The sequence below is a fragment of the Acomys minous genome, assembly GCF_964271855.1.
Source record: "Acomys minous genome assembly, chromosome: 15".
Taxonomy (NCBI): domain Eukaryota; kingdom Metazoa; phylum Chordata; class Mammalia; order Rodentia; family Muridae; genus Acomys; species Acomys minous.
In genome coordinates this window covers 55,000,665-55,025,699 of record NC_140497.1, presented here as the reverse complement: position 1 = coordinate 55,025,699, position 25,035 = coordinate 55,000,665, and the positions used below count along the sequence as shown (strand labels likewise).

Here is a 25,035-nt window from a genome sequence, read left to right as displayed (position 1 = left end):
ATGTCATTGCTTGCTCTTGTGGCACCCGAATGATGCCACCGGTCTCCCCAGTTATTGATTGAGCTGTTAACTGTTGGGCTCTTTTCTTTTTCTTCTTTTGGCCCTTTTTGCTTTCGGCCAATGCTTATCAAGTTGAGGTTTCAAATAAAACCCTTGGGGCTTCAATTCCAGCTACCCCAGGAGGCTAAGATCGGAGGATCAGAAGTCCGGGGCTTGCCTGGGCTACCAAGTAAGTTCAAGTCTAGTTCGAGAAACTTAGTGAGGCTTCATAACAAAACGAAATAAAAGAAAGAGGCGCAGGCATTTGCCTAGTCTTCACAGGGCCCTAGGTTCAGTCCGCCATAATGTAAAATAAGTAACAAGCAGATTCGATGGTGCCAATGAAGGCCACGTACAGGGATGAACGGGAACAGCAGTGTGTTGTGTAGAGAGTGGCGGGTGATGAGGAAGAATCGCTCACAAACAGAAAAGGACCCTTGCTGTGATGCGCTGGAGCTGAGTCTGAGGTTCAGACTTGGTCTTGCTGCTTACTGGCTTCATACCTTTGGGTGGTACCAGTGCAGTTTTCATGTGGTCCAGGCGGAGAGGAAGATTATTCTCCAAAAGAACGCGTGAGAAATCAGAGGTAACGCATGTGGCCCATGTCACAAATACATGGTCATGTGAAGACTCTGCACCTTCCCCCTCCTAGCCCCGCGGCACTCTGAAGATCTCTTCTTCCCTTCCGTTCCAGGTACCCCTGGCTCACAATATTTTTGGCCTCATTGGCCCCAATGCAGGCCTTGGCTTTGCCATAGGTAAGTAGTGCCCTCAAAGTAAAAAAAAAGAAGCCTTTGAAAACTTCCTTTGGGCCAGGTCCCTTCCCTTCCCATTTCCCCGTCAGGAGAGGAGGGTGGGAAAGCAGGGATGGGAGAGAAGCTGCAGATGTGCCGAGGGGGCTCATGGCTTCTACCTAGATCTGTGTCGGTGCGTAGCAGGCCAAGGGAGTAGACTAAACGGAGGCAGCGTGGAGGGCGCCGCTATGGGCAAGCTGACTGACCGCGTCCTGCTTGTTCTGGCCACAGGCATGGTGGATTCCTCTCTGATGCCCATCATGGGATACCTGGTGGACTTACGCCACACCTCCGTGTATGGGAGTGTCTATGCCATCGCCGATGTGGCTTTTTGCATGGGCTTTGCTATTGGTAGGTTGGTTGCGCGGGCGGGGGCGTGGAGCAGATGGGAGCTCCCAGGCTCAAGTGACCCCAGTCTCCCCTGTCCATTGCAGCTTACCTGGATGTGGAGCCAGTGGCTTTATTCTCTTAGAGATCTGGAGACAGTGGAATCTGCCACAGCCTCTCTGGTTACTCACTGTCCCCAGCGGTGGTGTTTCAAAGGCGACCGACTCAGCGAACACTTGGAATTTCATTTATTTATTTTTTTCCCCACAGGTCCATCTACTGGGGGTGCTGTTGTACAGGTCATTGGCTTCCCTTGGCTCATGGTCATCATTGGCGTCATCAACATCGTCTATGCCCCTCTCTGCTTCTTCCTGCAGAACCCCCCAGCTAAGGAAGAGAAGCTTGTAAGGCCACCCTGAGCACGGACTGAAATCCGTGTCTGTTTCCTCCTGAGGGTCCCCTGACCTTTCACCTTGAGCTCATTTCCTCTGCTGCTCATCTCTCTGCTGGGTAGCATTTCCTGTTCTTCCTGACACACTCATCCTTCCCTCGTACCCTTGACTTCCCATTCTCTCTCTAAGCAAACAGGTTCCTCTATTATCTAGATGTTAAGTAAAGGAGGAAATTGGGGAGCAGGCATGGTGACATGCATCTGAAATCCCAGCATTTGGGGGGCATAGTATAGAAGCTCAAGGTAATCCTCAGCTACGTGTCGAATTAAAAAGGTCAGCCTGGCCATCATAAGACCCTACTCACACAAAACATTCAAACAAAACTAAGACGGAAAAAAGAAAACACGAGGCTCTTCCTGAGAGTTAGGGGCATTGCCTGTAAAAGGCATCCTATCCTGTGGCTACTATAGCCAATAGCAGGACTCAGTTTACTAAGCTCTCTCTTTTGTAAATAACAATATTCCATTGGGTACGTTCTCCGTTCACTCAAAAGCTCATTCATTTGAGTGCTTCATTATCCGTATCAGGTGCTGTCTTTTTAAAAATGTGTTTCATTTTATTTATTTTTGTCGTTGTGTGGTGCATACAAGTTAGTGCATAAGAGGAGAATGCTGTCTTCTTTTATTATTCTTTGCCTCACTGCCTTGAGGCAGCGTCTCTCAGTGTACTAGAGGCTTGCCCCTTGGTCTGGGCTGGTCGTTTCTACCCACCAGTGTAGGATTACAGGCATATGACCAGGAGCAGTGTTTTATATAGGTGCTGGGGGTTCAGCTCCGTCCTTATGCTTACAGGGTAAGTGTTTATACCTACCCAGCCATTTCAGCTCAGGCCATGTCTTTTAAAGTTTAAAAAAAAAAAGTCTCCAGGTAAAAGATTCTCTGCATTATGTGCTTTAGTTAATATGATACTCTGCTCTTCTTGAAGCATAAACATCCCAGCAGCGCTAGGTGCCTCACCAGGATGGATACAGAAGCTGCTCAAAGGAACGAAGTAGGCAGGAAGGATTATAGAGCGGAGTGCCTGCTTCAACCAGCTTCTTGCTATGCCCTGTACCAATTGATGCTACGATTCAAGCACCAGCATATTGGATGTTTTCCCTGACTGGGCTTCATTTGCCTGGGTACCTTAGAAGGCCTGGGCTTATACACGAGGCAGAAAGAGGATGCTATACTTACATCTTGAGTTTTTTGTTTTTTTTTTTTTAAGTAACACTAAGCTTGGATATGCTAGTGTGGACAAGAAACAGGATGGTCAAAGATACGCAGTAAGCTAGACGTGGTGGTACACGCCTAAAATCCCAGCACTTGGGAAACAGAGGCAAAGCTAATCTCTGTTAGTTCAAGGCCAGCCTGGTCTAGAAAGGAGTTCCAGGACAGCCAGGGCTATTATACAGATAAACCCTGTCTCGAAAACAAACAAACAAAACAAAAACAAAAAAAGATACTCAGTGATGTCTATCTATACTTGCCTCTTGCTATAGGCAATTCTGAGCCGGGAATGCGCCATGGAAACGCAGATGTATGCAGCCCAGAAGCCCACGAAGGAGTTTCCCTTGGGGGAGAGCAGCGATGACCCTGACAGTGAGGAGTAGCCACAGAGGGTGACGACGCCGGAGTCCCTGCGCAAGTGACTCCACCAGGCTTGGGTTTCGGTGACCGCGTGCTCCCCAGGGCCCACTCTCCTTTCCTCTGGTGTCCCCCTTCCTCCCTTCGCATTGATGGCTTGCCCTAACTCACCTGTGCAACCCACCTCTCTCTGCCTGTGCTTTGACGCCACAGGTGGCCCACTTTCTGTGGGTGCTACTTCCTGCCGTACCAAAGTGAGGCTGATGAAAGTTCAGTTGCGACAGGTTCTGCAAGGGGTGACTCACTTCGTGCAGGCAGCGCCTGGGGAAACTGGAGGGACAAATGGCAGGCCTTGCTTTGTTCTCTGATTTTCTCTGACGTATTCCCAGCTGGTCGTAAGATTTGATTTCTGTCCTATGATACGCTTTCCTTATTTTTTTCGGTTGAGCTTCGATATATATATAGCGTTTTGCTTATTTCTTTAAAAATGTGTCTTTATGTGTAGGTGTATGTGCTAAAATTACTTTACTTTTATTAAATGGAGCCTTCCTACTTTCTTCACCACCCAGTTGAAAGGAAATAGGCAGCTTTCTTAGGCTTGAGTCAGGTCTGTTACTGTAACTTTTCATATGTTTCCCAAACCTCTTAAACGCTTACAAATAAAAGTGGTTGAAGGACAGAAAACAACAAACCCCCAAACCAGCAACATTGCATTAGACTCAAGAATTCTCTGCATGAAGCGAAAAGAAACTCCTGTAATTTCTCCCAACTCGTGTTTCCTAATACTAAGAGTAGAATAAGGCGTTCACTGCTTACACTTGTCAGTGAGTAAGTTATTATTCATTGCAGACATGCTAAACCAGATACCGCTTTGTGGCAGGAGAGCATGTGTGGGAAAACACAATGGATGTTGTAAATCACATGACATTTGGATGCATGTTTGAAGTGGTTATTGGGTGACGGAGTCTCAAAGAAAAGGGAGACATGGCACCCTTTTTAAGTAGCTTCTCATTTGTTTGAGCAGAGTAAAATGTAAACAAAACAAAACAAAACAAAACAAAACCCCAAAACAACAATGACAACAACAAAGAAACAAAAAAACCAAAAACTACCCAAGTTAGGATATGCTGTTTGTGTACATGGACACATGAATGCTCAGGTCAAGTTGGGGGAGAATAGCAGAGATGGAGGTGGAGAGAGGGTGCTGTGAGGGTACCCCGATATCAGACAGGGGTGTTCAGTCTTGACCTGAAGTGACTCCCGGATTACTCTTCCCTGGGAGTTGGATAGGTTCAGGACAAAGACTGACTCACCAGAATACATTTTGGCTGGTGCTCAATGACTCTGTGTACTTGGACAGTGAACATCTGATTAGTGGATGTGTGTGTGTGTGTGTGTGTGTGTGTGTGTGTGTGTGTGTGTATGTGCGTGTGCGTGTGCTTTGAGGTGGAGACTTTGGCTTTAAACTAGACTTCCTTATTTTTCAGAACTAGATAGACTTGTATCATTTAGTGCTAATGACATGTTTCTCGCATTTTAAAGAAGCATAAAGGTAAAATTAGCAAATGACTTACCTTAATGTCCTAGCCATAGCTCCCAAATGAAGGAGGGAAGGGGAGGGAGGGAGGGAGGGAGGGAGGAACAGAGGGAGGGGGAGAGAGAATCTGACTGCAGGCCACCAGAGCTTTAAAGTGGGGAAGAGAGGGAACACACCCATGTGGGTGGGGTTTGCGATAAAAGTTGAGCTGTTTACAGAAACCATTAATGTGTATTTCAAAACAAAGGAAGAATTTAACAAAAGTTATAAAGTATAAATTTAGTCTTTATTAGTGGCTTTGTAAGCAACATGCAAAGAATGCATGGTAAGTATCAAACATTCGACAGGCCATGACTACCTGCAACAAATGAAAAATGTCAATCCAGTGAGAGCGAGACTCCAAGATTTTTCTGTAAAAGCAGCAGATGATCTACCCAGGAAGCAACTGAGATGCTGTTATCCCCTCATAAGAGAGGCAGTGAAAGATCTCCCAATGATGGTCGAGCAAAGAATGCAGAACTTCAGAATGCCAGGAAAATGATGGGCATTCTCAGGGGTGGAGACAACCAAAAGGCTTCATTTCCCCAGTACGGAAGTGTGGCACTTACACATCCCATTGCCAGGCCGACGGTACAGGAGGAGTTGGAGAAATACTGCTTTAGTTAAGGTTTCTGTTGCTGTGAAGAGACACCATGACCATGGCAACTCTTATAAAGGAAAACATTTAATTCAGTCTGGCTTACCATTTGAGAGGTTTAGTCCATTATCATCATGACAGGAAGCATGGCAGCATGCAGGAAGACATGGAGCTGAGAATTCTACATTCTTGGTCCACAGACAGCAGAGGGAGTCTATGACACATTCCTCCAACAAGTCCCCACCTACCCCAACAAAGCCACACCTACTCCAACAAGGCCCCACCTACCCCCAACAAGACCCCACCCACCCCAACAAGGCCACACCTACCCAACAAGGCCACACCTACCCCAACAAGGCCACGCCCACTGCAAGGCCACACTTACCTCAACAAGGCCACACCTACTCCAACAAGGCTACACCTCCTAATAATGCCACTCCTTATGGGCCGAGAATTCAAATACATAAGTCTATAGGAGCTATTCCTATTCAAAACACCACAAATACCGAGCAGAAATATAAGATGATGGCAAGGAAAGTGGTGTGGAAGAGACAGGAAAATTCATATCAGGGAGGAACCCAAGTCCAGGAAGCTAGGATTATCACGGTTTACACCTTCTAGAAAGATCTTGTTATGGTGGCCTCAGAGCCTCAGGATGCTCCCACAGTAGCGCAGTCTCCCCACATCAGTGAGCAGAGACTGGAGTGACTTGAAGAATATTCTCTCCCAGTGTGCTGTCTTATGGGATGCAGTCCTCCAAGACCAGGCCTGAGCTGAAGAAGTAGCTGTCAGAAAAAGATTGCATTCTGCCACCCTCTCATGTGCAGGTCCTCTTAAGTTGACATGAAGAAAGGGCAATGTGACTTGTCCCCAAGGCACTTCAGATGCCCACGGATGGCATGCAGCAGGAAATTGTACGGATCTTTAGCACTTTTACCTATGGGCTGTCACCAGGACCCATGTAGATTATACAACCTGGGCCTCCTGAGTTCACCTTACAGCCTTGGGTGTTAGACAAACAGTCTGGATCATGGGAGGAGTACATCCACACAGCTCTCCGGTTCTCCTGGGAGGGCCTTAAGAGAGGAGTGGCCACAGGTAACTGGGGTAGAAGTAAGCAAGTGTTAGGCTTGAATATGAAATATCTCTTTGAGGCTTGTGTACTGAACGCTTGGTCCCCAATTCACGGTGTTAATTTTAGGAGGTTCTGAAAACTGCAAGGTAAGGCCTGGTTGGAAGAAGTGCGTCTCAGCTCAGGGCTGGGGGTCTTTTTAAGGGACAGCCTTGTAGTGGCTCCTCACTGATCCTCTGCCTCATGCCCACCATTAGATGAGTGAGGACCTCTGCTGTAGGCCATCCTGACATTCTGCCCAGATATGTAGGGCCACTAGGCACGGGCTGGAGCCCTCTAAAACCAGGAGCCTTCCTCTGCCCTTGCAGGCATTGGTCACAGTTGGTGAAGAAGCTGACTAACTCACACACAGCTTCCTGTCCTGCCTGACCTGCACACGTCTGTTCACACCTGGGCCACAGCACCAGCTTCTGCAGACATGGCTTTCTGTGGCTCCTCTGCTTGCATGATATTTTGGTGTAGCTTTCAGAGAACCAGGCACAGGCCTGCAGTGAAAAGCCTTTAGCAAAGCTGAGAGGCAGCAAGCCTTGCGCCAGGACCTCAGAAACACAAGTGTGACTTCCCTCTGCCTGTTTCCCTCTCTCCCCTCCTTCCTCTGTACGTCTCCTTTTCCTTCCCCCTCTCCTCTTCCCTGCCCTCCTTCTCTTTGGTTCTGCCTGCTTTCCTTCTCCTTTTATTCTTCTAGAGAATAAAAACCACAGGGGTAGCAGAGGCAGGAGAATGAGCAAGGTCTGTTTAGATTTGCCCTCCAGACTGAGTCACTGTATAGTTTCCTGCATAAAGATGTTACAGTCAGCCAGGCACAGTGGTGCTCACCTTTAATCATAGCACTTGGGAAGCAGAGGCAGGTGGATCTCTGTGAGCCTAGCCTGGCTTACAAAGTCAGTCAAGGACAGCTAAGGCTACACATATAGAAACCCTCACTCAAAAACAAAAACAAAAACAAAAACAAACAAAAAGATGTTATACTAAATAATGGATTGAATATATGATGGTGGTCCCCATGAGATTATAATTGAACTCAAATATTTCCATCTCCCGGTGATATTTATCTGTCTTGATGCCAGATCATAACCCAACCCTAACTTCTCTGGGAAGATACTACTGCACATAAACCTGCGTGCCAGTCATGGCATAGCCAACCACAAGTATGCGCGTGATACTTAATGATGACAACAATGCCATGTTTGTAGACTTATGTACCTACCACATTCAACTTTAAAAGATTTATTAAATTTTTTGTGTATGCATGTTTTGCCTGCATGTATGTCTGTGTACTGTGTGTGTGTGTGTGTGTGTGTGTGTGTGTGTGTGTGTGCGCGCGCGTGTGATGGCCTGGGAGGTCAGAAGTGGACATCAGATCCCCTGAAACTGGAGTTCCGGAAGGTTGAAGAACCATCTTGTAGCTGCTGAGAATAGAACTCAGGTCCTGTGAGTGGCTCCTAAACACTGAGCCACCTCTCCAGCCCCTGTGATATACTTTTCATAATGCTTACACAGACACACAACCACACACACACACACACACACACAGACACATCACACACACACACACATACACACACACAGACACACACACACATACACACAGACACACACACAGACACACACACACATATACACACAGACACAGACACACACAGACACAACCACACACACACACACAGACACATACACACACACACAACCACACACACACACAACCACACGCACATACACACACACACACACACGCAGACACACACACACAACCACACACACACACAGACACACACAACCACACACACACAGACACACACAACCACACACAACCACACACACACACAGACACAGACACACACACACAGACACAGACACACACACAGACACACACACACACACACACACACACACACACACACACACACACACACGTTTGAGGCAGGGTCTCATGTAGCCAGGCTGGCCTTGAACCTACTATATAATAGAGGATGCCCTTGCATTTCTGATCCCCCTCGTCTGCAGAGTGAGTGCTGGCGTTACAGGCACGTGCCATCATACTCTGCGTGTGCTGGTGCTGGGTATGGGACCGCTAGCTTTGCACATGCCAGGCAGGTACTCTAACAGTTGAATTCCATCTGCAGACCCTACTTAATATATTGAAAACAGCTCTAGGTAGGTCCTTTAGGATGAGTTCAGAAGAATCCAGGCATTGTTATTGTAGGGGTGACGACAGCTCCACACAAGCTTTTACCTCCAGGGACATTCCAGTGAGAAAAAGGGAGAGGACAATAATCCTGACCTTGTACAGGCCTGGCTAATTTTTAATTTTATAAAGTTTAAAAATTAAAATTAAAATAGCAACAAGTTTACATAATGTATAAAGACAAAACATTTTAGTGCACTTATTTTTGTTTGTTTGATGCATGTTATGGTATCCTAGCCTTATCTTGAACTCACAGCAATCCTCCATGCATGACTATGTTCACGGAGAAAAAAAAATTTTTTGTACTATTGTATAATGCATTTCTTTTTCAGCCAAGTATTATTTGACATAATTATAAAAACAGACAAACAAACAACTTGAAAAATTAGAAGCTTTTAAAAAATAAAAATGTTAGAGTAGCCAAAATTTGTATATTATTAAAAATAATTTTAGAATAAATGTAGCACGGCCCACGTGTGCAGTGCTCATAAAGTCGTAAGCAGTGAAGGGTGACATCTTCTGCGTTCCTGCCCCACCCAGTCCCTGACTCCAGGGAAGCTTCTAGTCCTGTGGGCTCCAGGAAGGGAAGCGCCCCATATAGGTGTGCCATTGCGGTTTTCATAAGTGCTGTCATTGTACCTTTTCTTTTGGATATATTTAGATACTCAAATGCTTAACCCCTTTTGGAGTTACCTGAATCACTCTATGCTTGACTCTAGTATTCAGTCACAGAAATGAGCTCTGCGGGCTTGTGGCGTGGGAACAGAGAAGGCTGTGCCATGTAACCTAGGCAGCTGCTGGCTCCCACCGCCAGGATTTGTAAGCCGGGCAGTGCTGTTGTACTCAGCTGTACCCTGAGCCATTGCTTTTTACTTTTTGTTTGTTCCAGTTGCCCCGGATGGTCTTGAACTTATTCTGTATCCCACACACCCCTTGAACTTATGATCCTCCTGCTTCTGTCGTGTGTAGCTAGGGTGACAGGCCTGTACCACCAGGCTAGGCTCTATCTGAGCCCATGCTCACATAGCCAGGAAAATGGCTAATGGCCCTTGTCGATGCCGCCCCCGACCAGCAGGAAAGACACCAGCACTGGGAACTCTTCTTGCCGCAGTTTTATTCAGGATCCTGGACTACTGGAGTGACCCCGGGAAAAGCTCCCACAGAACCTTTATAGTGTGCCTGGTCCTATCAGAGACTGCCACGTTGTCGCTCTTGGTTGGTGCGTTCAGATCACGCCACCTCACGCTATGCCTTGTTCAGATCACGCCACCTCATGCTATGCCTTGTTTGAATCATGCCACCTCACGCCATGCCTTCAGGCATGCGCATAAGGGGCTTGCTCACTGCGCATGTGCATAAGGTTTATTCACTGCGCATGCACAAAGGGGGCACACTGCGCATGCGCAAAAAGGGGCGCATTGCGCCGGGGAATCAGCAGGGGGCGCTGCTATCTGTGGCTCTCCACAGGCCCTTTCTTCCTAATGGATTGATAGACTGTAATTCTTAAATAATGCATTGCCGTGGTTAAGACTGTGCCTCCTATATGAAAAATGCAACAGATTTGTATTAATAACTTGTTTCTTGACAATTTCAAATATGCTATATAGTATATTCTGTTCACTTCCCCGCACATTCTCTTATCTCACTGCCACACCTGCAAATGCCACTTTCTTACAAATCTCACTGTTCTATCCATGTGTTTTGGCTTTGTTTTGTTTTGTTTGTGACTGAATGTAACTATGGCCATCTGTGTGACCGTGGGCTTGAATGCTGGTGGGCTCACCAGTTGGTATGACGTTAGATATTATGTCTCCCCCTCCACCCTCTAGAACCTGTTAGTCACCTGTAGTTTAACAGTAAATGGCATAATGCCAAGAGGCCTTCCCCCATCCGTAGCTGACTGTTGGCCAGGACAGTCTTGTGTAGGCCTGGGGCCTGTACATATGGCTGCTGTGCATTCATGATTGCCACGGCCATGTCATACTTAGAAGATGACATTTCATAGCTCTTCTCTCTGCCTTTCAGATCTTAGATTCTTTCTGCTTCCTCTTCCACAATGACCACTAAGCTTTAAGAAGGTGGTATAGATGTGTTGTTTAGGGCTGGGACCTCAACGGCCTATTGGTCGTAGCATCTTGTGGAACCCATGGGTCTCCATGTTCATCTCTGCTTACTGCAGAGAGAAGTTTTCTTTGATTAAGGCTGAGAATTCCCATTGTTTATAATATAAACATATCTAGAAGGCAGTTTGATGCTGTGTCAGTTTCACTATGCCGTGGTAGTAGGTTCTCACTTAGGGTCTAAGACCTCTTCAGTCATTGGCTTTTGACTGAGTTTACAATGCCAGACATGGACTCTGTCTTGTGGAGCAGGCCTCAAACTCAAGGAGAGAGCAGTTCCCCCTGGAACAGATGTGCCACGATTCCACCAATAGGCACGTAGTAAACTTGCGTTGCAACAGTTTGGGGCTGGAGACATAGCTCAGCATTTACAGAGTGCTTGCTGCTCTTCCAAAGGACCCAGGTTCCGTTCCCAGAGCCTATGACGGGCAGCTCACAACCTGCCGTCAGCAACTTCACTTTCAGGAGATCTAGCACCTGCTTCCAACCTCCATGGACACCTGCAGGAACACCTGTAGCATATATAGATGCGCATGCATATACATAAATAAAAAATTTAAAAATATATCAGAAATTCAACTGTTTTTGAGCCACTCTTTATGGCTAGTGGATCCCATCCTCAATTTTCACATTTTCTACTATTATTATTACCATTGTTTTAATATTACTGAAGAATTATAATATTCTACAAGTTGCCTGATTTGTCTTGACAACAATTTGATATAATCTACTGTCTCTCTTTAATGGTAGATGGACATTATTCATCTGGGTTTCTTTCCCTGCTCTTCAACTTCCAAATATAGTTTTCTCATGTCTTTCTAAAATAATGATACTTAACTGTATGATTAGTGCCCACTGCTAAACTGGGGCTGGGATCTGATTCCATTTTTTTTCCTATCATATTTTGTTTCTCTGAAACTTCTCTGTTTCTTTAAGGGGCTCCATGCATTTTCACCAACTTTACCTTTCTCTGGGTCAAGCCACAGGCTCGTCTGCTTTCACTCTGCCTGCTCATGTCTGCACCAGCAGAAATGTCCTCACAGCTTCTGCAGGAGGCTCTCTCTCCCTTAGGCTCCAGAACCCACAGGTGATGCAAGGACACCTAGAAAGGGTGTGGCGGGGCGGGGTTAAATAGCTGAGATCATTGGCTTGATACTCAGCCAAGCGTTCCTCACTCCACCCCACCCCAGTTTCCTAAGTGTTTTCCTTTTTTTTTCTTTTCTCCCTCTCATGTCCTCTTCCCACTCGTTTTTAACTGGAATGTGACACATCCAACATGCATAAATTTTAAATCTGTACTTGATAAATTTGGAGAACACACACACACACACACACACACACACACACACACACACACACACTCTCACACACACATTCTGAAGAATGAAAAGACACACATCTAAGCGACAGTTTCCTCACGTTTCTTTCCAGTTACCCACTCCTATGAGCATCTTAATATCTTAATTCTGTCTCCACCAATTAGCTGTGCTTACTTTTATGCATTTCTCAACTTTTCATTCTTTCCCCCTGGGGGCTTTACATTTTTTTCCTTAACCATATTCCTCAAAAGGAAATTTATGATATGTGGAACCCTTAAAGGGCCTCTCACTTTACCCCACTGGTTTTGGCACAATGGTACCATTTTGCAGATGAGAGACTGAGTCTGAGATGTTCCATGATCAGTTTGACTTCAGACAGTCAGGGACTGCACGGACTCAGGCCAACACGGCTCCCAAGTCTGAACACCTTTCCTGTGAAGCCAGCATCCTTGTAAACGCTGTCTGCTCGTGAATAATGTCCAGTAGAGTTTTTTTCATATGTACATATGTAAAGTTTCTTGTGCCTGTGTGTGCACGTGTATGTGGAGGCTGGAAGTTCACACTTAGGTGCCCCTCTTTTGATTGCTCACCACCTTATTTTTGGAGGCGCTGAACCTGGAGCACACTGATTGGGTGGACTCCCTGGCCAGCAACCCTAGGAGTCCATCTGCTTGTGCCTGCCCAGCATAGTGATGAGAGGCATGCAGCCACACCAGCTTTTGTGTGGGATCTGGACATCTGGACTTGGGTCCTCGTGCTTGTACATCTAGCACTTTATGGACCAAGTCATCACCCACTTCCATATTTTAAATGACTTGTTATGCAAGTTTAAATGGGCCATAGAAACTGTTCTTCAAGAAATATAGGAGATGGGGAAATAGAAAGACCCAGAGGGTCCTAGAAACTTACAAGAAGAACATCATGATGGGTGGATCGGGGCCCAGGGGGGCTCGGCTCAAACTATTGCACTAACCAAGGACAATACAATAGTAAACATCGAACCCCTACTCTGATCTACCCAATGGACAGGACATTCTCCACAGTTATATGGAGAGCGGGGACTGACTCTGATGTGAACTCTGGTGCCCCATATTTGACCACCTCCCCTTAGTGGGGAGGCCTGATGGCACTCAGAGAAAGAATAAGCAGGCTACCAAGATGAGACTTGATAGTGGGGGAGGAGGTCATAGACCTAGGGGAGGAGAATAGGGTGAAAATGGGAGGGAGGGAGGAATGCGAGGATACAAGTGATGGGATGGCAATTTGAGTTGTAGCCTGAATAAATTAATAAATTTTTTTTTAATTTTTTTAAATTAAAAATTTTTTTATTAATGTATTCATATTACATCTCAATTGTTAGCCCATCCCTTGTATCCTCCCATTCCTCCCTCCCTCCCGCTTACTCCCCTACTCCCTTCCCCTATGTCTGTGACTGAGGGGACCTCCTCCCCCTGTATATGCTCATAGGGTATCGAGTCTCTTCTTGGTGACCTATTATCCTTTCTCTGAGTGCCACCAGGCCTCCCCATCCAAGAGACATGGTCCAATATGGGGCACCAGAGTTTGTGTGAAAGTCAGATCTCCTTCTCCACTTAACGGTGGAGAATGTCCTGTCCATCGGCTAGACTGGGTAGGGGTTCGAAGTTTACTGCCTATATTTTCCTTGGCTGGTGCCATAGTTTTGAGGAGGACCTCAGGGCCCAGACCCGCCTGTAGTTTTCCTGGACCCTCTGGATCCTTCTATTTCCTCATTCTCCCAGGCTTCTCACACTTAAAGTCTCGATAGGATGTCCTCCCCTCTGACCTACTTTCCTGGTAGGTAACGTTTTTCATGGGGACGTACCCCTTGGACTAGTGTCTCGATATAAGTGAGTATATACCATTTGACTCTTTGCTTCTTGGTGAACTCACTCATTATGAAAAAAAAAACAAAGTCAAAAAGAAAAAAAAAGAAACTGTTCTTCATACTTTGAGGAATAAGCCACAGAGCTGCAACGTTTCTCTGTCTGCATCCTGTTTCTCCTTCCTCTGGAGCCGCCTGACCATTCTATCTCCCTTTCACACTGGCCTCAGATGTCCATGTGCACAACCACAGGTAAGGTTGCATTTCTATTCTGTCCAGAAGAGGGCAGCAGACTCCACATTAAATTAAAGAGGCATCCAGTAAGGAAGCCAAGCAAATCCTCCAGGTAAACTTGATGTAGCTCTTTTAAGGAAGGTTTATTACTTATTAATTACTGGGGCGTTTACACCTGCTAAATTGTTGTATACTTATAAGTTTTAAGTGAAAAGTAATTTTGGGGGTCATGGTGATAGTTTGTCATGTAGATCAGGCTGGTCTGGAGCTCTCTGTGTAGCCCAGGACAGCCTCAAAGTTTCAGACTTCTTACTTCTGTTCCTGAATGCTGGGATTAGAGCCAGAAGCCAGATCCCTGCTTTAGAGCTAAATTTCCTGTAAGCATCCTTTGCCCCTACCTTGTCCAGACCTTTCTTTCTGCTGAAGCCAGGGCCAACAGTCCCTGCCCTCCTCCCAGCTGTCAAAGCAAATGTGGGGAGGCGGGGATTTTGATTTCCACAGATTCTGTCTTCACCCTAGGACAATTCTCAAAATGATGTGCCTGGGTATTTGACAGCCATAGCTCTTGGTGTACAACTGGCTCATGATGGTCAGAGGGTTTCTTTGTGTAGCTTTGGCTGTCCTGAAAACTCACTCTGTAGACCAGGCTGGCCTGCCTCTGCCTTAAAGGCACGTGCCACCACCCCCCTGACATATCTAAAGAATTTTTAAGAGAAACATAGTAAAGTAGGAAATAATAACAGCAAACATTGTCTGTTCTCTTCAAACAGACGTCCGCTGGATGTCACTTAGTATGGAAATTAAATTATAATGAAGTCATAGGTTGTTTGGTGACCACTGGATGACCATGGTGGATCCAGGTGTTTTGAGTTAACCTGCCTTTGGGCTTTCAGAGAGCCTGTTCTCAGGGTGGGGTCACTTCTCTGGGTAACAAAGCGATTGTTTCTGGCACATTCCTTTTAGGAGATGATGAAGATACACATAATGAGCTGGGGACTAGGAACCAGGCCCTCTGTCCTGGAAGAGGCCAAGCAGATGCCTTTTCGTGGTCAACCCTACGCAGGCTACCCAGAGTTTCTGCAAGGAGCAGGTAAGGGACTGTACATATTGGGCAAAACCAGAACAAAGGATTGGTCTCCCCTCAAGTCTCTGGTGGTGGCGGCTTCCCTGACTCCCCTGCTATAGAGAAGAAAGGAGACCTGGGTAGGAAGACGCTTGGAATCCCCTGGAGGGTGTAGTCAGTAAGCTGTTGGGAAAGGAATGCGCAGAGGAACAAAGGTTGGCGGGGGTGGGTAGATAAAAGCTCTTAAGCAATCTCCAGAGGTTGCCCTCGGAAGAACAGATGGAAAGTCAAGGGGGTGGGGAGCCCGCAGGAGCAGCTCAGTGGGGCAGTGTGTCACGTGCTGCCAGCCGGAACACTGGAAAAGCTGTCTGGGCAGGAGGCGTGGAGATGCTAGCCTCTTAGCCCAGTAGTTAAGTTTCCCTGGTTATCTGATGAGGTTTGCTGGGAGGGGTTTTAAGACCGTTGCGCTTCTCTTGGTCCCCGATAAGTGATTGCCTGAGTGAGTCTGTCCCTGTGCTCAGGGGAGAAACCGGACAAGGCCAGAGGAACCTGGATTCTGAGCAACTTCTCAGGCCTGACAGTGTATCAAAGCATCATCCCGTGGTATCTTTGCCTGAGTCTCAACAAGATCAAAACCCCTGGAGCCTGAGACTTTTTTTTTTTTTTTTTTTTTTTTTTTTTTTTTTGTGGTTAAGGAGATTTTGCAGATGTGATTGTGAGCCTTGGCATGGGACTATTGCTGCGGATTTTTTGGGATGGATTCTATCTAATCAATGAAATCTTTGACAGAAGACAGCCTATCCCTGCTGAAGTGAGCGTCTGAAGTATGGCCAGAGAAAGCTCAGAAGGATTCTGAAGGTGGCAGGGGCTGTGAGCTGTGGAGCGCGGAGGTCTCAGGGAACTGGAAAAAGTACCGACACAGATTCCCCAGAACTCTCATTTGCCTCCTGCTGTCTCTTGGATTTTAGCCCAGTGACATTTATTTTGAATCTTAATATATATATATATACACACACACACAAACATTAAGTTTGTAGAATTTATTATAGTAGCAACAGAAAAAGAAACACACACACACACATGCACACATACATGCACACACACATGTAGAGGATAAAAGCTTAAGAAATATCAGAGAAGTATAACATTTTACTTTTTGTCTTAATTAATTATTTTATTCTTTTTCTCTTTTGTTGATTATTTTCCTTTTATTGATTATTTTATAGATTATTTTCCCACATATTATGTCCTGGTTATGGCTTTCTCTGCCTCTATTCCTTCCAGTCCCAGCTGGATCTACTCCCTTTCTGTTGCTCATTAGAAAACAATGAGGCTTTTAAGGGATAATAATAAAATATAATAAGATAAAACAAAAACTAATGCATCAGAATAGGACAGGACAAACAAATAAAAGGAAAAGAGCCCAAGAAATGGAACAAGAAACAGATCCACTACTTGTTTGCACACTCAGGAGTCTCATAAACGCACTAAACTGGCCAGCTGTGGTGGCAAAAGCCGTTAATCCCAGCACTGGGGAGGCAAAGACAAGCGGATCTCTGAGTTCGAGGCCAGCCTGGTCTACATGAGTTCCAGGCCAGCCAGAGCTGCACACAGAAACCCTGTCTTAAAACAAAACAACAACAACAAATTCCATTAATCAGGAAGACATAATATGTATGCAAAGGAGAGAGAGAGAGAGAGAGAGAGAGAGAGAGAGAGAGAGAGAGAGAGAATAAACTAAACTAAGATAAAATAAAAAGCAAAAACAAAAACAAAAAAGAGGAAAAGCCCTAAGCAGAACATAATGGGACAAGGAATACCCAAAGGTGCCTTTGAGTTGCTTTGTATCATCTGTCTACTGCCAGCCACATAGCCTACCCTTAAGAGAGGTTTATTTTGCCAGTGAGTCTCCCTTGGAGGAAACTAAGTTTTTATTTTTATTTGTAAGTGGTCATAAATTAGAGATAGCTTCTGGGTTTGGGATGGGGTTGTGCATCCACTTACCTGAAAATTTCATGTTTTTTTTTTTTTAAAAACAGCTAAGCGCCATCATGTATCACAGTTTATTTATCCAAGGAGTTCAAGGCTATCCTCTACTTCTTCTCCTGACAGGTCCAGTGTATCTGGCTGTATGTTGAGGTCTTTGATTCATTTGAAGTTGAGTTTTGCGCAAGGTGAAAAGTATGAATCTATTTGCATTCTTCTACATGCAGTCATAAAGTGTGGCCAGCACCGTTTGCTAAAGATGCTGTGGGGTTTTTTTTCCCCATGTGGAGATGTGTGGATTTATGTTTGGGTCTTAAATTTGATCCCATGGATCAGCATGTCTGCTTTTGTGTCCTTACAACGCTGTTTTTATTACTATAGCTTGGTAGTACAACTTGAAATTGCGGAGAGTAAAATCCCCCTTAGTATTTTTTATTACTCAGGGTTGTTTCGGGTTTTCTTTTGGGAAGGGGTTGTTGTTGTTGTTGTTGTTGTTGTTGTTGTTGTTGTTGTTATTTTTGCTCTTGTTGCTTTGGAAGGAGGCTGGGGTGACAGTCATTAGAGTCCTTGCTCATGCTGTATACTGCCACTAGATGGCGCTCTCAGCACACTGATGAATCTGACATGGAAAAAGCTTTCTCATCTTCAGGGATTTTTGCTCCTTTCCTCACAACCCTAAATCCATCAACTCCGTGAAACTGTTACTTGGCAAAGGGCCTGAAGTGGTTGTTGTTTTGATCAATCATCTGTTACCTTTTAGTTTAGAAGTAGAGGTTGTCACAGGCTCTGTGGTTTGCCTGCTATAATTTCTAACCTCTCTGGAACACCCAAGGCAGACGGCCACATCAAGCCAGTGTTTTGCCAGATCCTGTCACTTAAACTCAGTGCACGATTCCCTAATCTAAGAATCTTATCATCTTCTCTGCTTGAGCCTCCTCCCATTTCTCACCTTCTTTCCTTCCAGAAAGTCCTAGAAACAGCAATTTACACTCACTAACCCAAACGTTATTTCCGTGTTCGTCATTACCTTTTGTGGAGCTCGTATGGGGTATCGGTTACCATGCTAGAAAAACAAAGACTGTAGCTGAGGAGACAGCCCTGTCAACAGAGAGCTCGCAGGTTTGTGATGGATCCTCAGAACCCATGTAAAATTGCCAGGTATGTTGATGTGTGTGTGTGTGTTTGTAATCCCACCACTGGAGACGCAGAGACAGGCAGGAGGAGCCCTGGGGCTTGCTTGCCAGCTAGCTGAGCCTGCTTGGCCAGTGAGAGACCCTGTCCCAAAACAAACAAACAAACAACCAACCAAAAAAAAAAAAAAAACCAAGGCAGAGAGCACCAAGGTTGTCTTGTGGCCTCCGCACACATGTGCACACATTATCAGCCCCTGACATTCCAAGCTAAGACCAGTGGTTGGTCAGAGAGGAAGGTGCCGGTGGCACTGAGACACCTGGCTAGAGGGGATATTTGACCGCGAAGTTTAGATAACTTCTCTATGACTCTCATGAAACAGAGTTAAAGAGCAAAGACAGTGGGGGTGAAGTGGGGTGCCAGGCCACTGCATGGGCCTAAAGTGCCCTTAGAAGTTGGAAGCAGCATATTTCCTTTCTAAAGAGGCTTGAACCTAACCCAGGAAGTTCAGGCCTAAATTCACAGCCAGTCGGGCCTGCAGTTGGCCCTCCATGCCTGTAGTCTGTGCATCCCCTCAACTGATAGTGGACAGTGCCGTGGAGTCAAAGCCTGTGACGTTTGTATCTGTACGGGACGGGTAGATTTTTTTCCTCCTTGCCATTTTCTCTAAGCAACACAGTATAACAACTGCTCTCACAAAGTTTATGTTGTAACCTCTCTGTTGCTGTGACAGAATCTGTGTCAAAAGCAAAGTAAAGGAGCGGGGGTTTACTTGGTCTCAGTTTGAGGGGACAGTCCTTCACGTGGTAGGCGCTTGAGGCAGCTTGTCATATTACATCTGCCATCAGAAAGCAGAGAGAGAGAGATGAACACTGCTGCTCGGCTAGCTTCCTGCGTGGTATGCAGCCTGGGGTCACAGGCTGTGCGCCTTGAGGGAGGGTGTTCCCACCTCAACTAACCTTATTTAGAAACTCTCACCTACATGCCCAGAGGCTTGTCTCCTCAGCAACTCTGGCCTGTGTTGAGTTCCACATAAATCATCACAATAATCTAGAGATGGTTTAAATAATACAGGAGGGTATGTGCGTGTTATATGGGAATATCATTTTATATAAGAAATAAGCACCAGAGGATGATGGTGTCCCAGGAGGAGCCCTGAAACCACCTTCCCAGGATGACTTACATGTTTTACTTTTGTCTTAACATGGCTATATTGGCAGTTTTATTTTATTTACTTTTTGATTTCTCAAGATAGGCTTCCTCTGTGTAACCTCGACTGTCCTGGACCTGGCTCTGTAGACCAGGCTGGCCTCGAACTCACAGAGAGCTGCCTGCCTCTGCCTCCTAAGTGCTGGGATTACAGGCATGCACCACCCCCTGGCTATTTTTGGATTTTTAAGAGCAGGGCCTAGAATTCATTATTCAGCAGCATAGAATTCACTATGTGTTCCAGGCTGATCTTGAATTCACAGCAATTCTCCTGCCTCAGCTTCTTCTTCTTCTTCTCAGGCAGAATTTGTAAAACTTTGTAAAATGAATACGGAGAGGGAGGCCCAGAAATAGGTGTGGAAGTTTCCTTCATCCATCTGAGGGATGGGTACTGTGGTGATGCCTTTGGTCCAGGAGAGGATAGATTTTAAGTGAGAGACCAGTGTGATGCACAGGCCACAAAGCAGAATGAACCGGAGCAGTACAGATAAATCAGGAAAAAAAAATGGAGGCTGTAGGAAACAGAGAGAAGACAGTTCAGGGAAGTTGTGGCCAGTAGAACAACAGAAGGCCAGGAAGAAGGAAGAGTAGCCAAATCCGTGACTGCCTTGAAAGGTGGCTTCAGCGATGGTGAGAATAAAGAAGATTAAACATGCGCAGTGGTGGGAGGTGGGGGAAGAGGGTTCTCCCTGTCAGAGGGCTGGGGGAGGGGCATAGGGCTAGGGGAGGGGCATAGGGCTAGGGGAGGGGCATAGGGCAGGGGAGGGGCATAGGGCAGGGGAGGGAGGAAGGTGGGAATGGGAAGATGCAAGTGAGGGGATAACAATTGGCATGTAATATGAATAACGTATAATAAATAAATGTTTACAAATGCGCAGTGGTGGGTGGTGGTAGCACATACCTTTTGTCCAAGCTCTCAGGAGGCAGAGGCAGGCAGATCTCTGTGAGTTTGAGGCCAGCCTAGTCTACAAAGCAAGTCTAGGGTAGCCAGGGCTACACAGAGAAACCCTGTCTTGGGAAAAACAAAACAAAACAACAACAACAACAAAAAACAAGACAAAAGCAACAACAGAAACAAACAAAAAGTGCAATGGTCTCTCTGTTCCCCTTTGCAAAGAGTTGCAGCATCAAGCAAATGGCTGTGAATGGGGTGGGTAGAGACGTGGAAACCTGGATTTATTCTTTTTATACGGTGAGGATTGATTGAATGCCTTTCTGACAGAGGAGCCATATCCAGTGGGTAGGAAGAGACAGAATAAAGCCAAACATGTTTACAATTCAACAACCAAAGGAGAAATGATGGTTCGAGCTCCAGGCACTGTTCATGAGTTACTGGGAAAAACTTCAGTTGGTTGCAGTTCTCGAAGGCCATAGGCTTTTGCCCTTAACCGAATGATCCTGGGGTTCTTGTGTAGCCCTGAACAAGGTATTTATGGGCTTTGAGTCCCAGGGTCAAGGGAAACAGACCTGGGCACCAGTTCCACCTTGCAGGCGGGTTCACAGCTGAATCTCAGCTTCCCTCTAGGGAAAAGGAAAGTGTGTCTGCATGAAGTCTTCCCAGCCTCCATGCTCCCCCTACCCCAGATGTGGTGTTTAAATTCATGCTTTTTAATATTCACACTCGCTCCTGGGAAGGCGGGGTGGTCCTGATGAGGAGGTTTCTTTGGCTTGGAGAGATGGTTTCTATTTTAAGTTCTTATGGCTCTGCCTGGGTTCACTGATGTCAAGTTCCCTCACTGTAGCTAGCTTGGTCTTTTTCTATTACAATGCTCAGCACCCTGAGCTCCCCCATATCCAAGCTCTCATTTTAGAGGGTTGGCAAGAGGGAAATCAGGGGAGACCAGACCCAGGCATGTCACACATTTCCAGTTAGGAGGTACTGGGTCTGCTATTGCTCTTAGAAAGCCCTCCCTTTGATTCACGGACTTCCTAACAATAACGGATCCACAGATGACCCCAGCCAAGGTCTCTGCAGACAAATGGCCAGCCTGCACGCAGCCCCTGCTGCCTAGCAACATATCATATTGCTGGTTTTAGAAACCTTGATTTTAACCTTTCTGCAAGGGTAATGTCTCCAAAGCTTTTCCTAATGAGACCAGCATAAGTTCTTCATGGAAATTATGGATGGAGCAAAGGGAGGGTCCTAGTTTGTTTTTTATTGCTGTGGTAAACACTGTGACCAAAAGCAACTTGGGGAAGAAAAGGGTTTGTCATGAAGAACAGGGCAGGAACTTGAGATGGGAACCGAGGCAGAAGCCGTGGAGTGAGCTGCTTGCTGGCTTGCTTAACTTGCCTTCTTATACCACCCAGGACCACCTGGCCCGGAGTGAACGGGCTATGAGTTCGAGGCCAGCCTGGTCTACAAGGTGAGTCCAGGACAGCCAAGGCTACACAGAGAAACACTGTCTTGAAAAACAAACAAAGGAATTAATTTCTTATATAATTAAGAAATATCCTACTAGAAATCTTATGGAGGTATTTTTTTTTTTTTTCTGGTTGGGATTTCCTCTTCCGAGATGACGCTAGCTTGTGTCAAGTTGACAGAAAACTAACCAGCGCAGGGAGACTTGAACTTCCCAGATGCCTGTCAGGCCCAAAGGAAACTTGGGACAGATGGCTAAGTGTGGTGCCATCGGCTTTCAGGCTCACTCAGTACCAGCAGCTCTCTCAGCTCTCCTTGCCCCTCCCCCTCCCCTAAATTTCTGTAGTTCATGGGCTTCCCTTCCCCTGGCTTTGGGTTCCTTTATAGTCCTGCCATTTTAGCCAGGTCCTCTTGGTTCCCCCCTCCTCCCCGCCCTTGTCCCTATTTCTTGCCCCTTTCTCTTGGTTCTCCTCTCTCACCCTCTGTCCTCTCACGGTCCTGTTCAGTGTACTGGCTATGTTTAGTCTACCATTTTCTCTCCCTGCTCTGGAGCCTTTCAGCTGCCTCTGGCTGTGTTCTCCCTCACATCTACAATAAAAATCTTCCCCTCAGCCATGCCTTGGAGCAGTTGTGCCCTCATTTGATACATTTGGGACTGAAAGCCCTGCTTTATATAATACCAGTAGTGTATACGGCTGACCGAGGGAAGAACAACAGCAACCGTTTAGGCAGGGCTTTTCCTTGCTGTGTGTGTTACTTCGAAGTCCTGAAGAGCTTCTGGCCATGGCTTTAGACATGAATGTGATTTTTGAAAGCTGGATGGACAGATTTGTCTTTTTCACTTAGCCATAGAAGGCCATGGAGGGGCTGCGAAAACGGGCTTGGATCTGTCCAAGTGCTGGGAATAGGGAAGATAAATGCTGCCTTAAAACTCCACAGATCTGGAAGAACAGGTTCAAACTAGTCTTTTAATTCCAGGAATCTCTCCCACACCTGCATGGTACTTATAGATAAGACCCAGGAAAAGCACATTTTGGAGTACTGAGCAAACCGTTCCTAGAGACACTTCTTTTTTGTTTGTTTGTTTGTTTTTGTTTTTGTTTTTTTTTTTGTTTTTTGAGACAAGGTCTCTCTGTGTTAGCCTTGGCTGTCCTGGACTCACTCTGTAGACCAGGCTGGCCTTGAACTCACAGCGATCCGCCTGCCTCTGCCTCTCGAGTGCTGGGATTACAGGCATGCGCCACCATGCCCGGCTCTAGAGACACTTCTTACAGTGCCTGTATATGGTTTGGAGTAGCCACACAGGGAATTCTTCTAGCCAGTCTCTCCCTAGGCATTGCAGGGTTGGGGTATATGACTCTGGCCTCAAGAGCAAAGGCTTCCTGGTGACACTGTCTGTGGCTCTATTAAAGTGGTCTTGGCTAGCAGTTCAATAGCGCAAGGATGAGTGCAAAGCTATGTGGTTACTTTCTGGGGCGGAGGTTTGTTTTTCTTGAGGCATTTCTGGGCTCAGATCAAGTGGGTTGGGCTGCATGTTTGGTGGCAGGATCATCGAGGCCACCAGAAAGCTGTGTCACAGAGCCAAGGGTGTCTATAGCAGGGACAAGCAAGGTGGCTACTGGTTTATAACCACCCAGCAAGCTTTTTGGGCTCTGGCACCATTAGGTCCTTTGGGGTTCTTGACTTCAGTGAGTTTGCTCCAAATCTTATTCCTCTATGGCCTGGGTCCACTGAGATATTTTCAGAAGGAGGCTAGAAAAATCTACATTATGGCCGACAACAGAGTCCATTTTCCTTTCCTTTCCTTTTTCTGAGTCCTGGGACTATTTAATCTTCAAGGAGGTAGGACAGATTGCCAAGGCCTCTTTGCTTTGATTTGTATTTCTTAGCTGTCAGCTCATTTTCCTTTTCAGATTTCTGTTCTTTCCTGCTCTGAGTTGCCTTCACGGATGCACACAGGAGCTTGATTTAAATGCACACACTGAAGTTTGCTAAGTGTATGTCATCCCCCAGGGAAAAGGCTTTGTTACCGGGGACAGTTGGGTCATGGAGGCCCCGAGTTCATGCCGAAGCCACTGTGTGGTGGAGTGAATCTGCAGGCCAGAAGCTTGCTGGACCTCAGTAAGAAAGCTCGGGGGTTCTCCTTCTGTCCCCGTGATGTGATGAAGCCATGGCCTATAGTGGGGAGACACAGCCTGGCAGAAGATGGAAGGTCAGTGTGGGAGACCAAGAGGATGGAGGGAAAAGGGGAAAGTGAGGCAGATTGTGTGTCATGTGGGAAACATCTGGAACATTGAACACCATCTCTAGGTGTATGGTATGGACCATTAGGACGTTGGGTGGTCAGTCAATGAAGAGAGCCATCTTGGACTCTAACAGGGAGAGTGGTAGGAGGCCCCTTGGAAGGGAACACTAAAGGAGCCAACTACGAGATCACTATGATGAGGTTTCAGTGCTGTTTGTTTATACACTGGCCTTCATGTAATGGGGTTACTTTCAAACTAGTGTCCTTAGAACTTTAAGAAAGACACCCCCAATCTATCCCTGGTGGCTCATACAAGGAAATCAAGCACTCAGGAGTCTGAGGTACGAGGATTCATTGGCAGCCGGGCCTATGGAGTAAGACCATGTCTCTGGAGAAGCAAACAACATCACTGGTTTCCCTCGGTTGCCATAGAAGAAGTTAGATTTCCTTGTAGGGTAGAAACTGTGTTTAATCACTGAAAACATATAAAAGAGATCTGTATGCAGGGTGTTACGTGATGCATGCAATGAATATAGGTACCGCAGGGGCAGTGAGCAGAAGTGCCCGAGAAGGCAGCCATTGCATAGAGCGGGAGACCTTGGAAGGTACGTGCAAGCAGTCAGAGGTCTGGGAGCAGTGGTCTGCTCTCCAGAACTCATTTGCTGTGAAGCTTCCTTCACCACGGAAGGCATTCTCCTTTGCTCTCTACAGGTAACTCTTGGCTCTGTTTCTTAACAATTAAACTTTATTATACAACCCAACTAGCACACACAAGAAGGAAAGAAAGGTTAAAGGGACAGAAGAGTGAACCTTCCGGTATCCGTTTCACCGGATGGGTCCTTAGGTGTCTCTCTG

General features: G+C 46.2%; 1 protein-coding gene across 1 annotated transcript in view; it reads left to right on the top strand.

Moving 5' to 3' along the window:
- SLC18A1 (solute carrier family 18 member A1) overlaps positions 1-3,370 on the top strand; it is a gene marked incomplete at its 5' end in the record, with an annotated part of 30,287 nt that extends 26,917 nt beyond the window's left edge. The window contains 4 exons of the mRNA XM_084760387.1: positions 734-797; positions 1,065-1,184; positions 1,431-1,564; positions 3,093-3,370. Of these exons, the coding sequence (XP_084616513.1) occupies positions 734-797; positions 1,065-1,184; positions 1,431-1,564; positions 3,093-3,203 (429 nt within the window). The 3' untranslated portion in view covers positions 3,204-3,370. The remainder of the gene's footprint in view (positions 1-733; positions 798-1,064; positions 1,185-1,430; positions 1,565-3,092) is intronic.
- Positions 3,371-25,035: the final 21,665 nt, after the last annotated feature.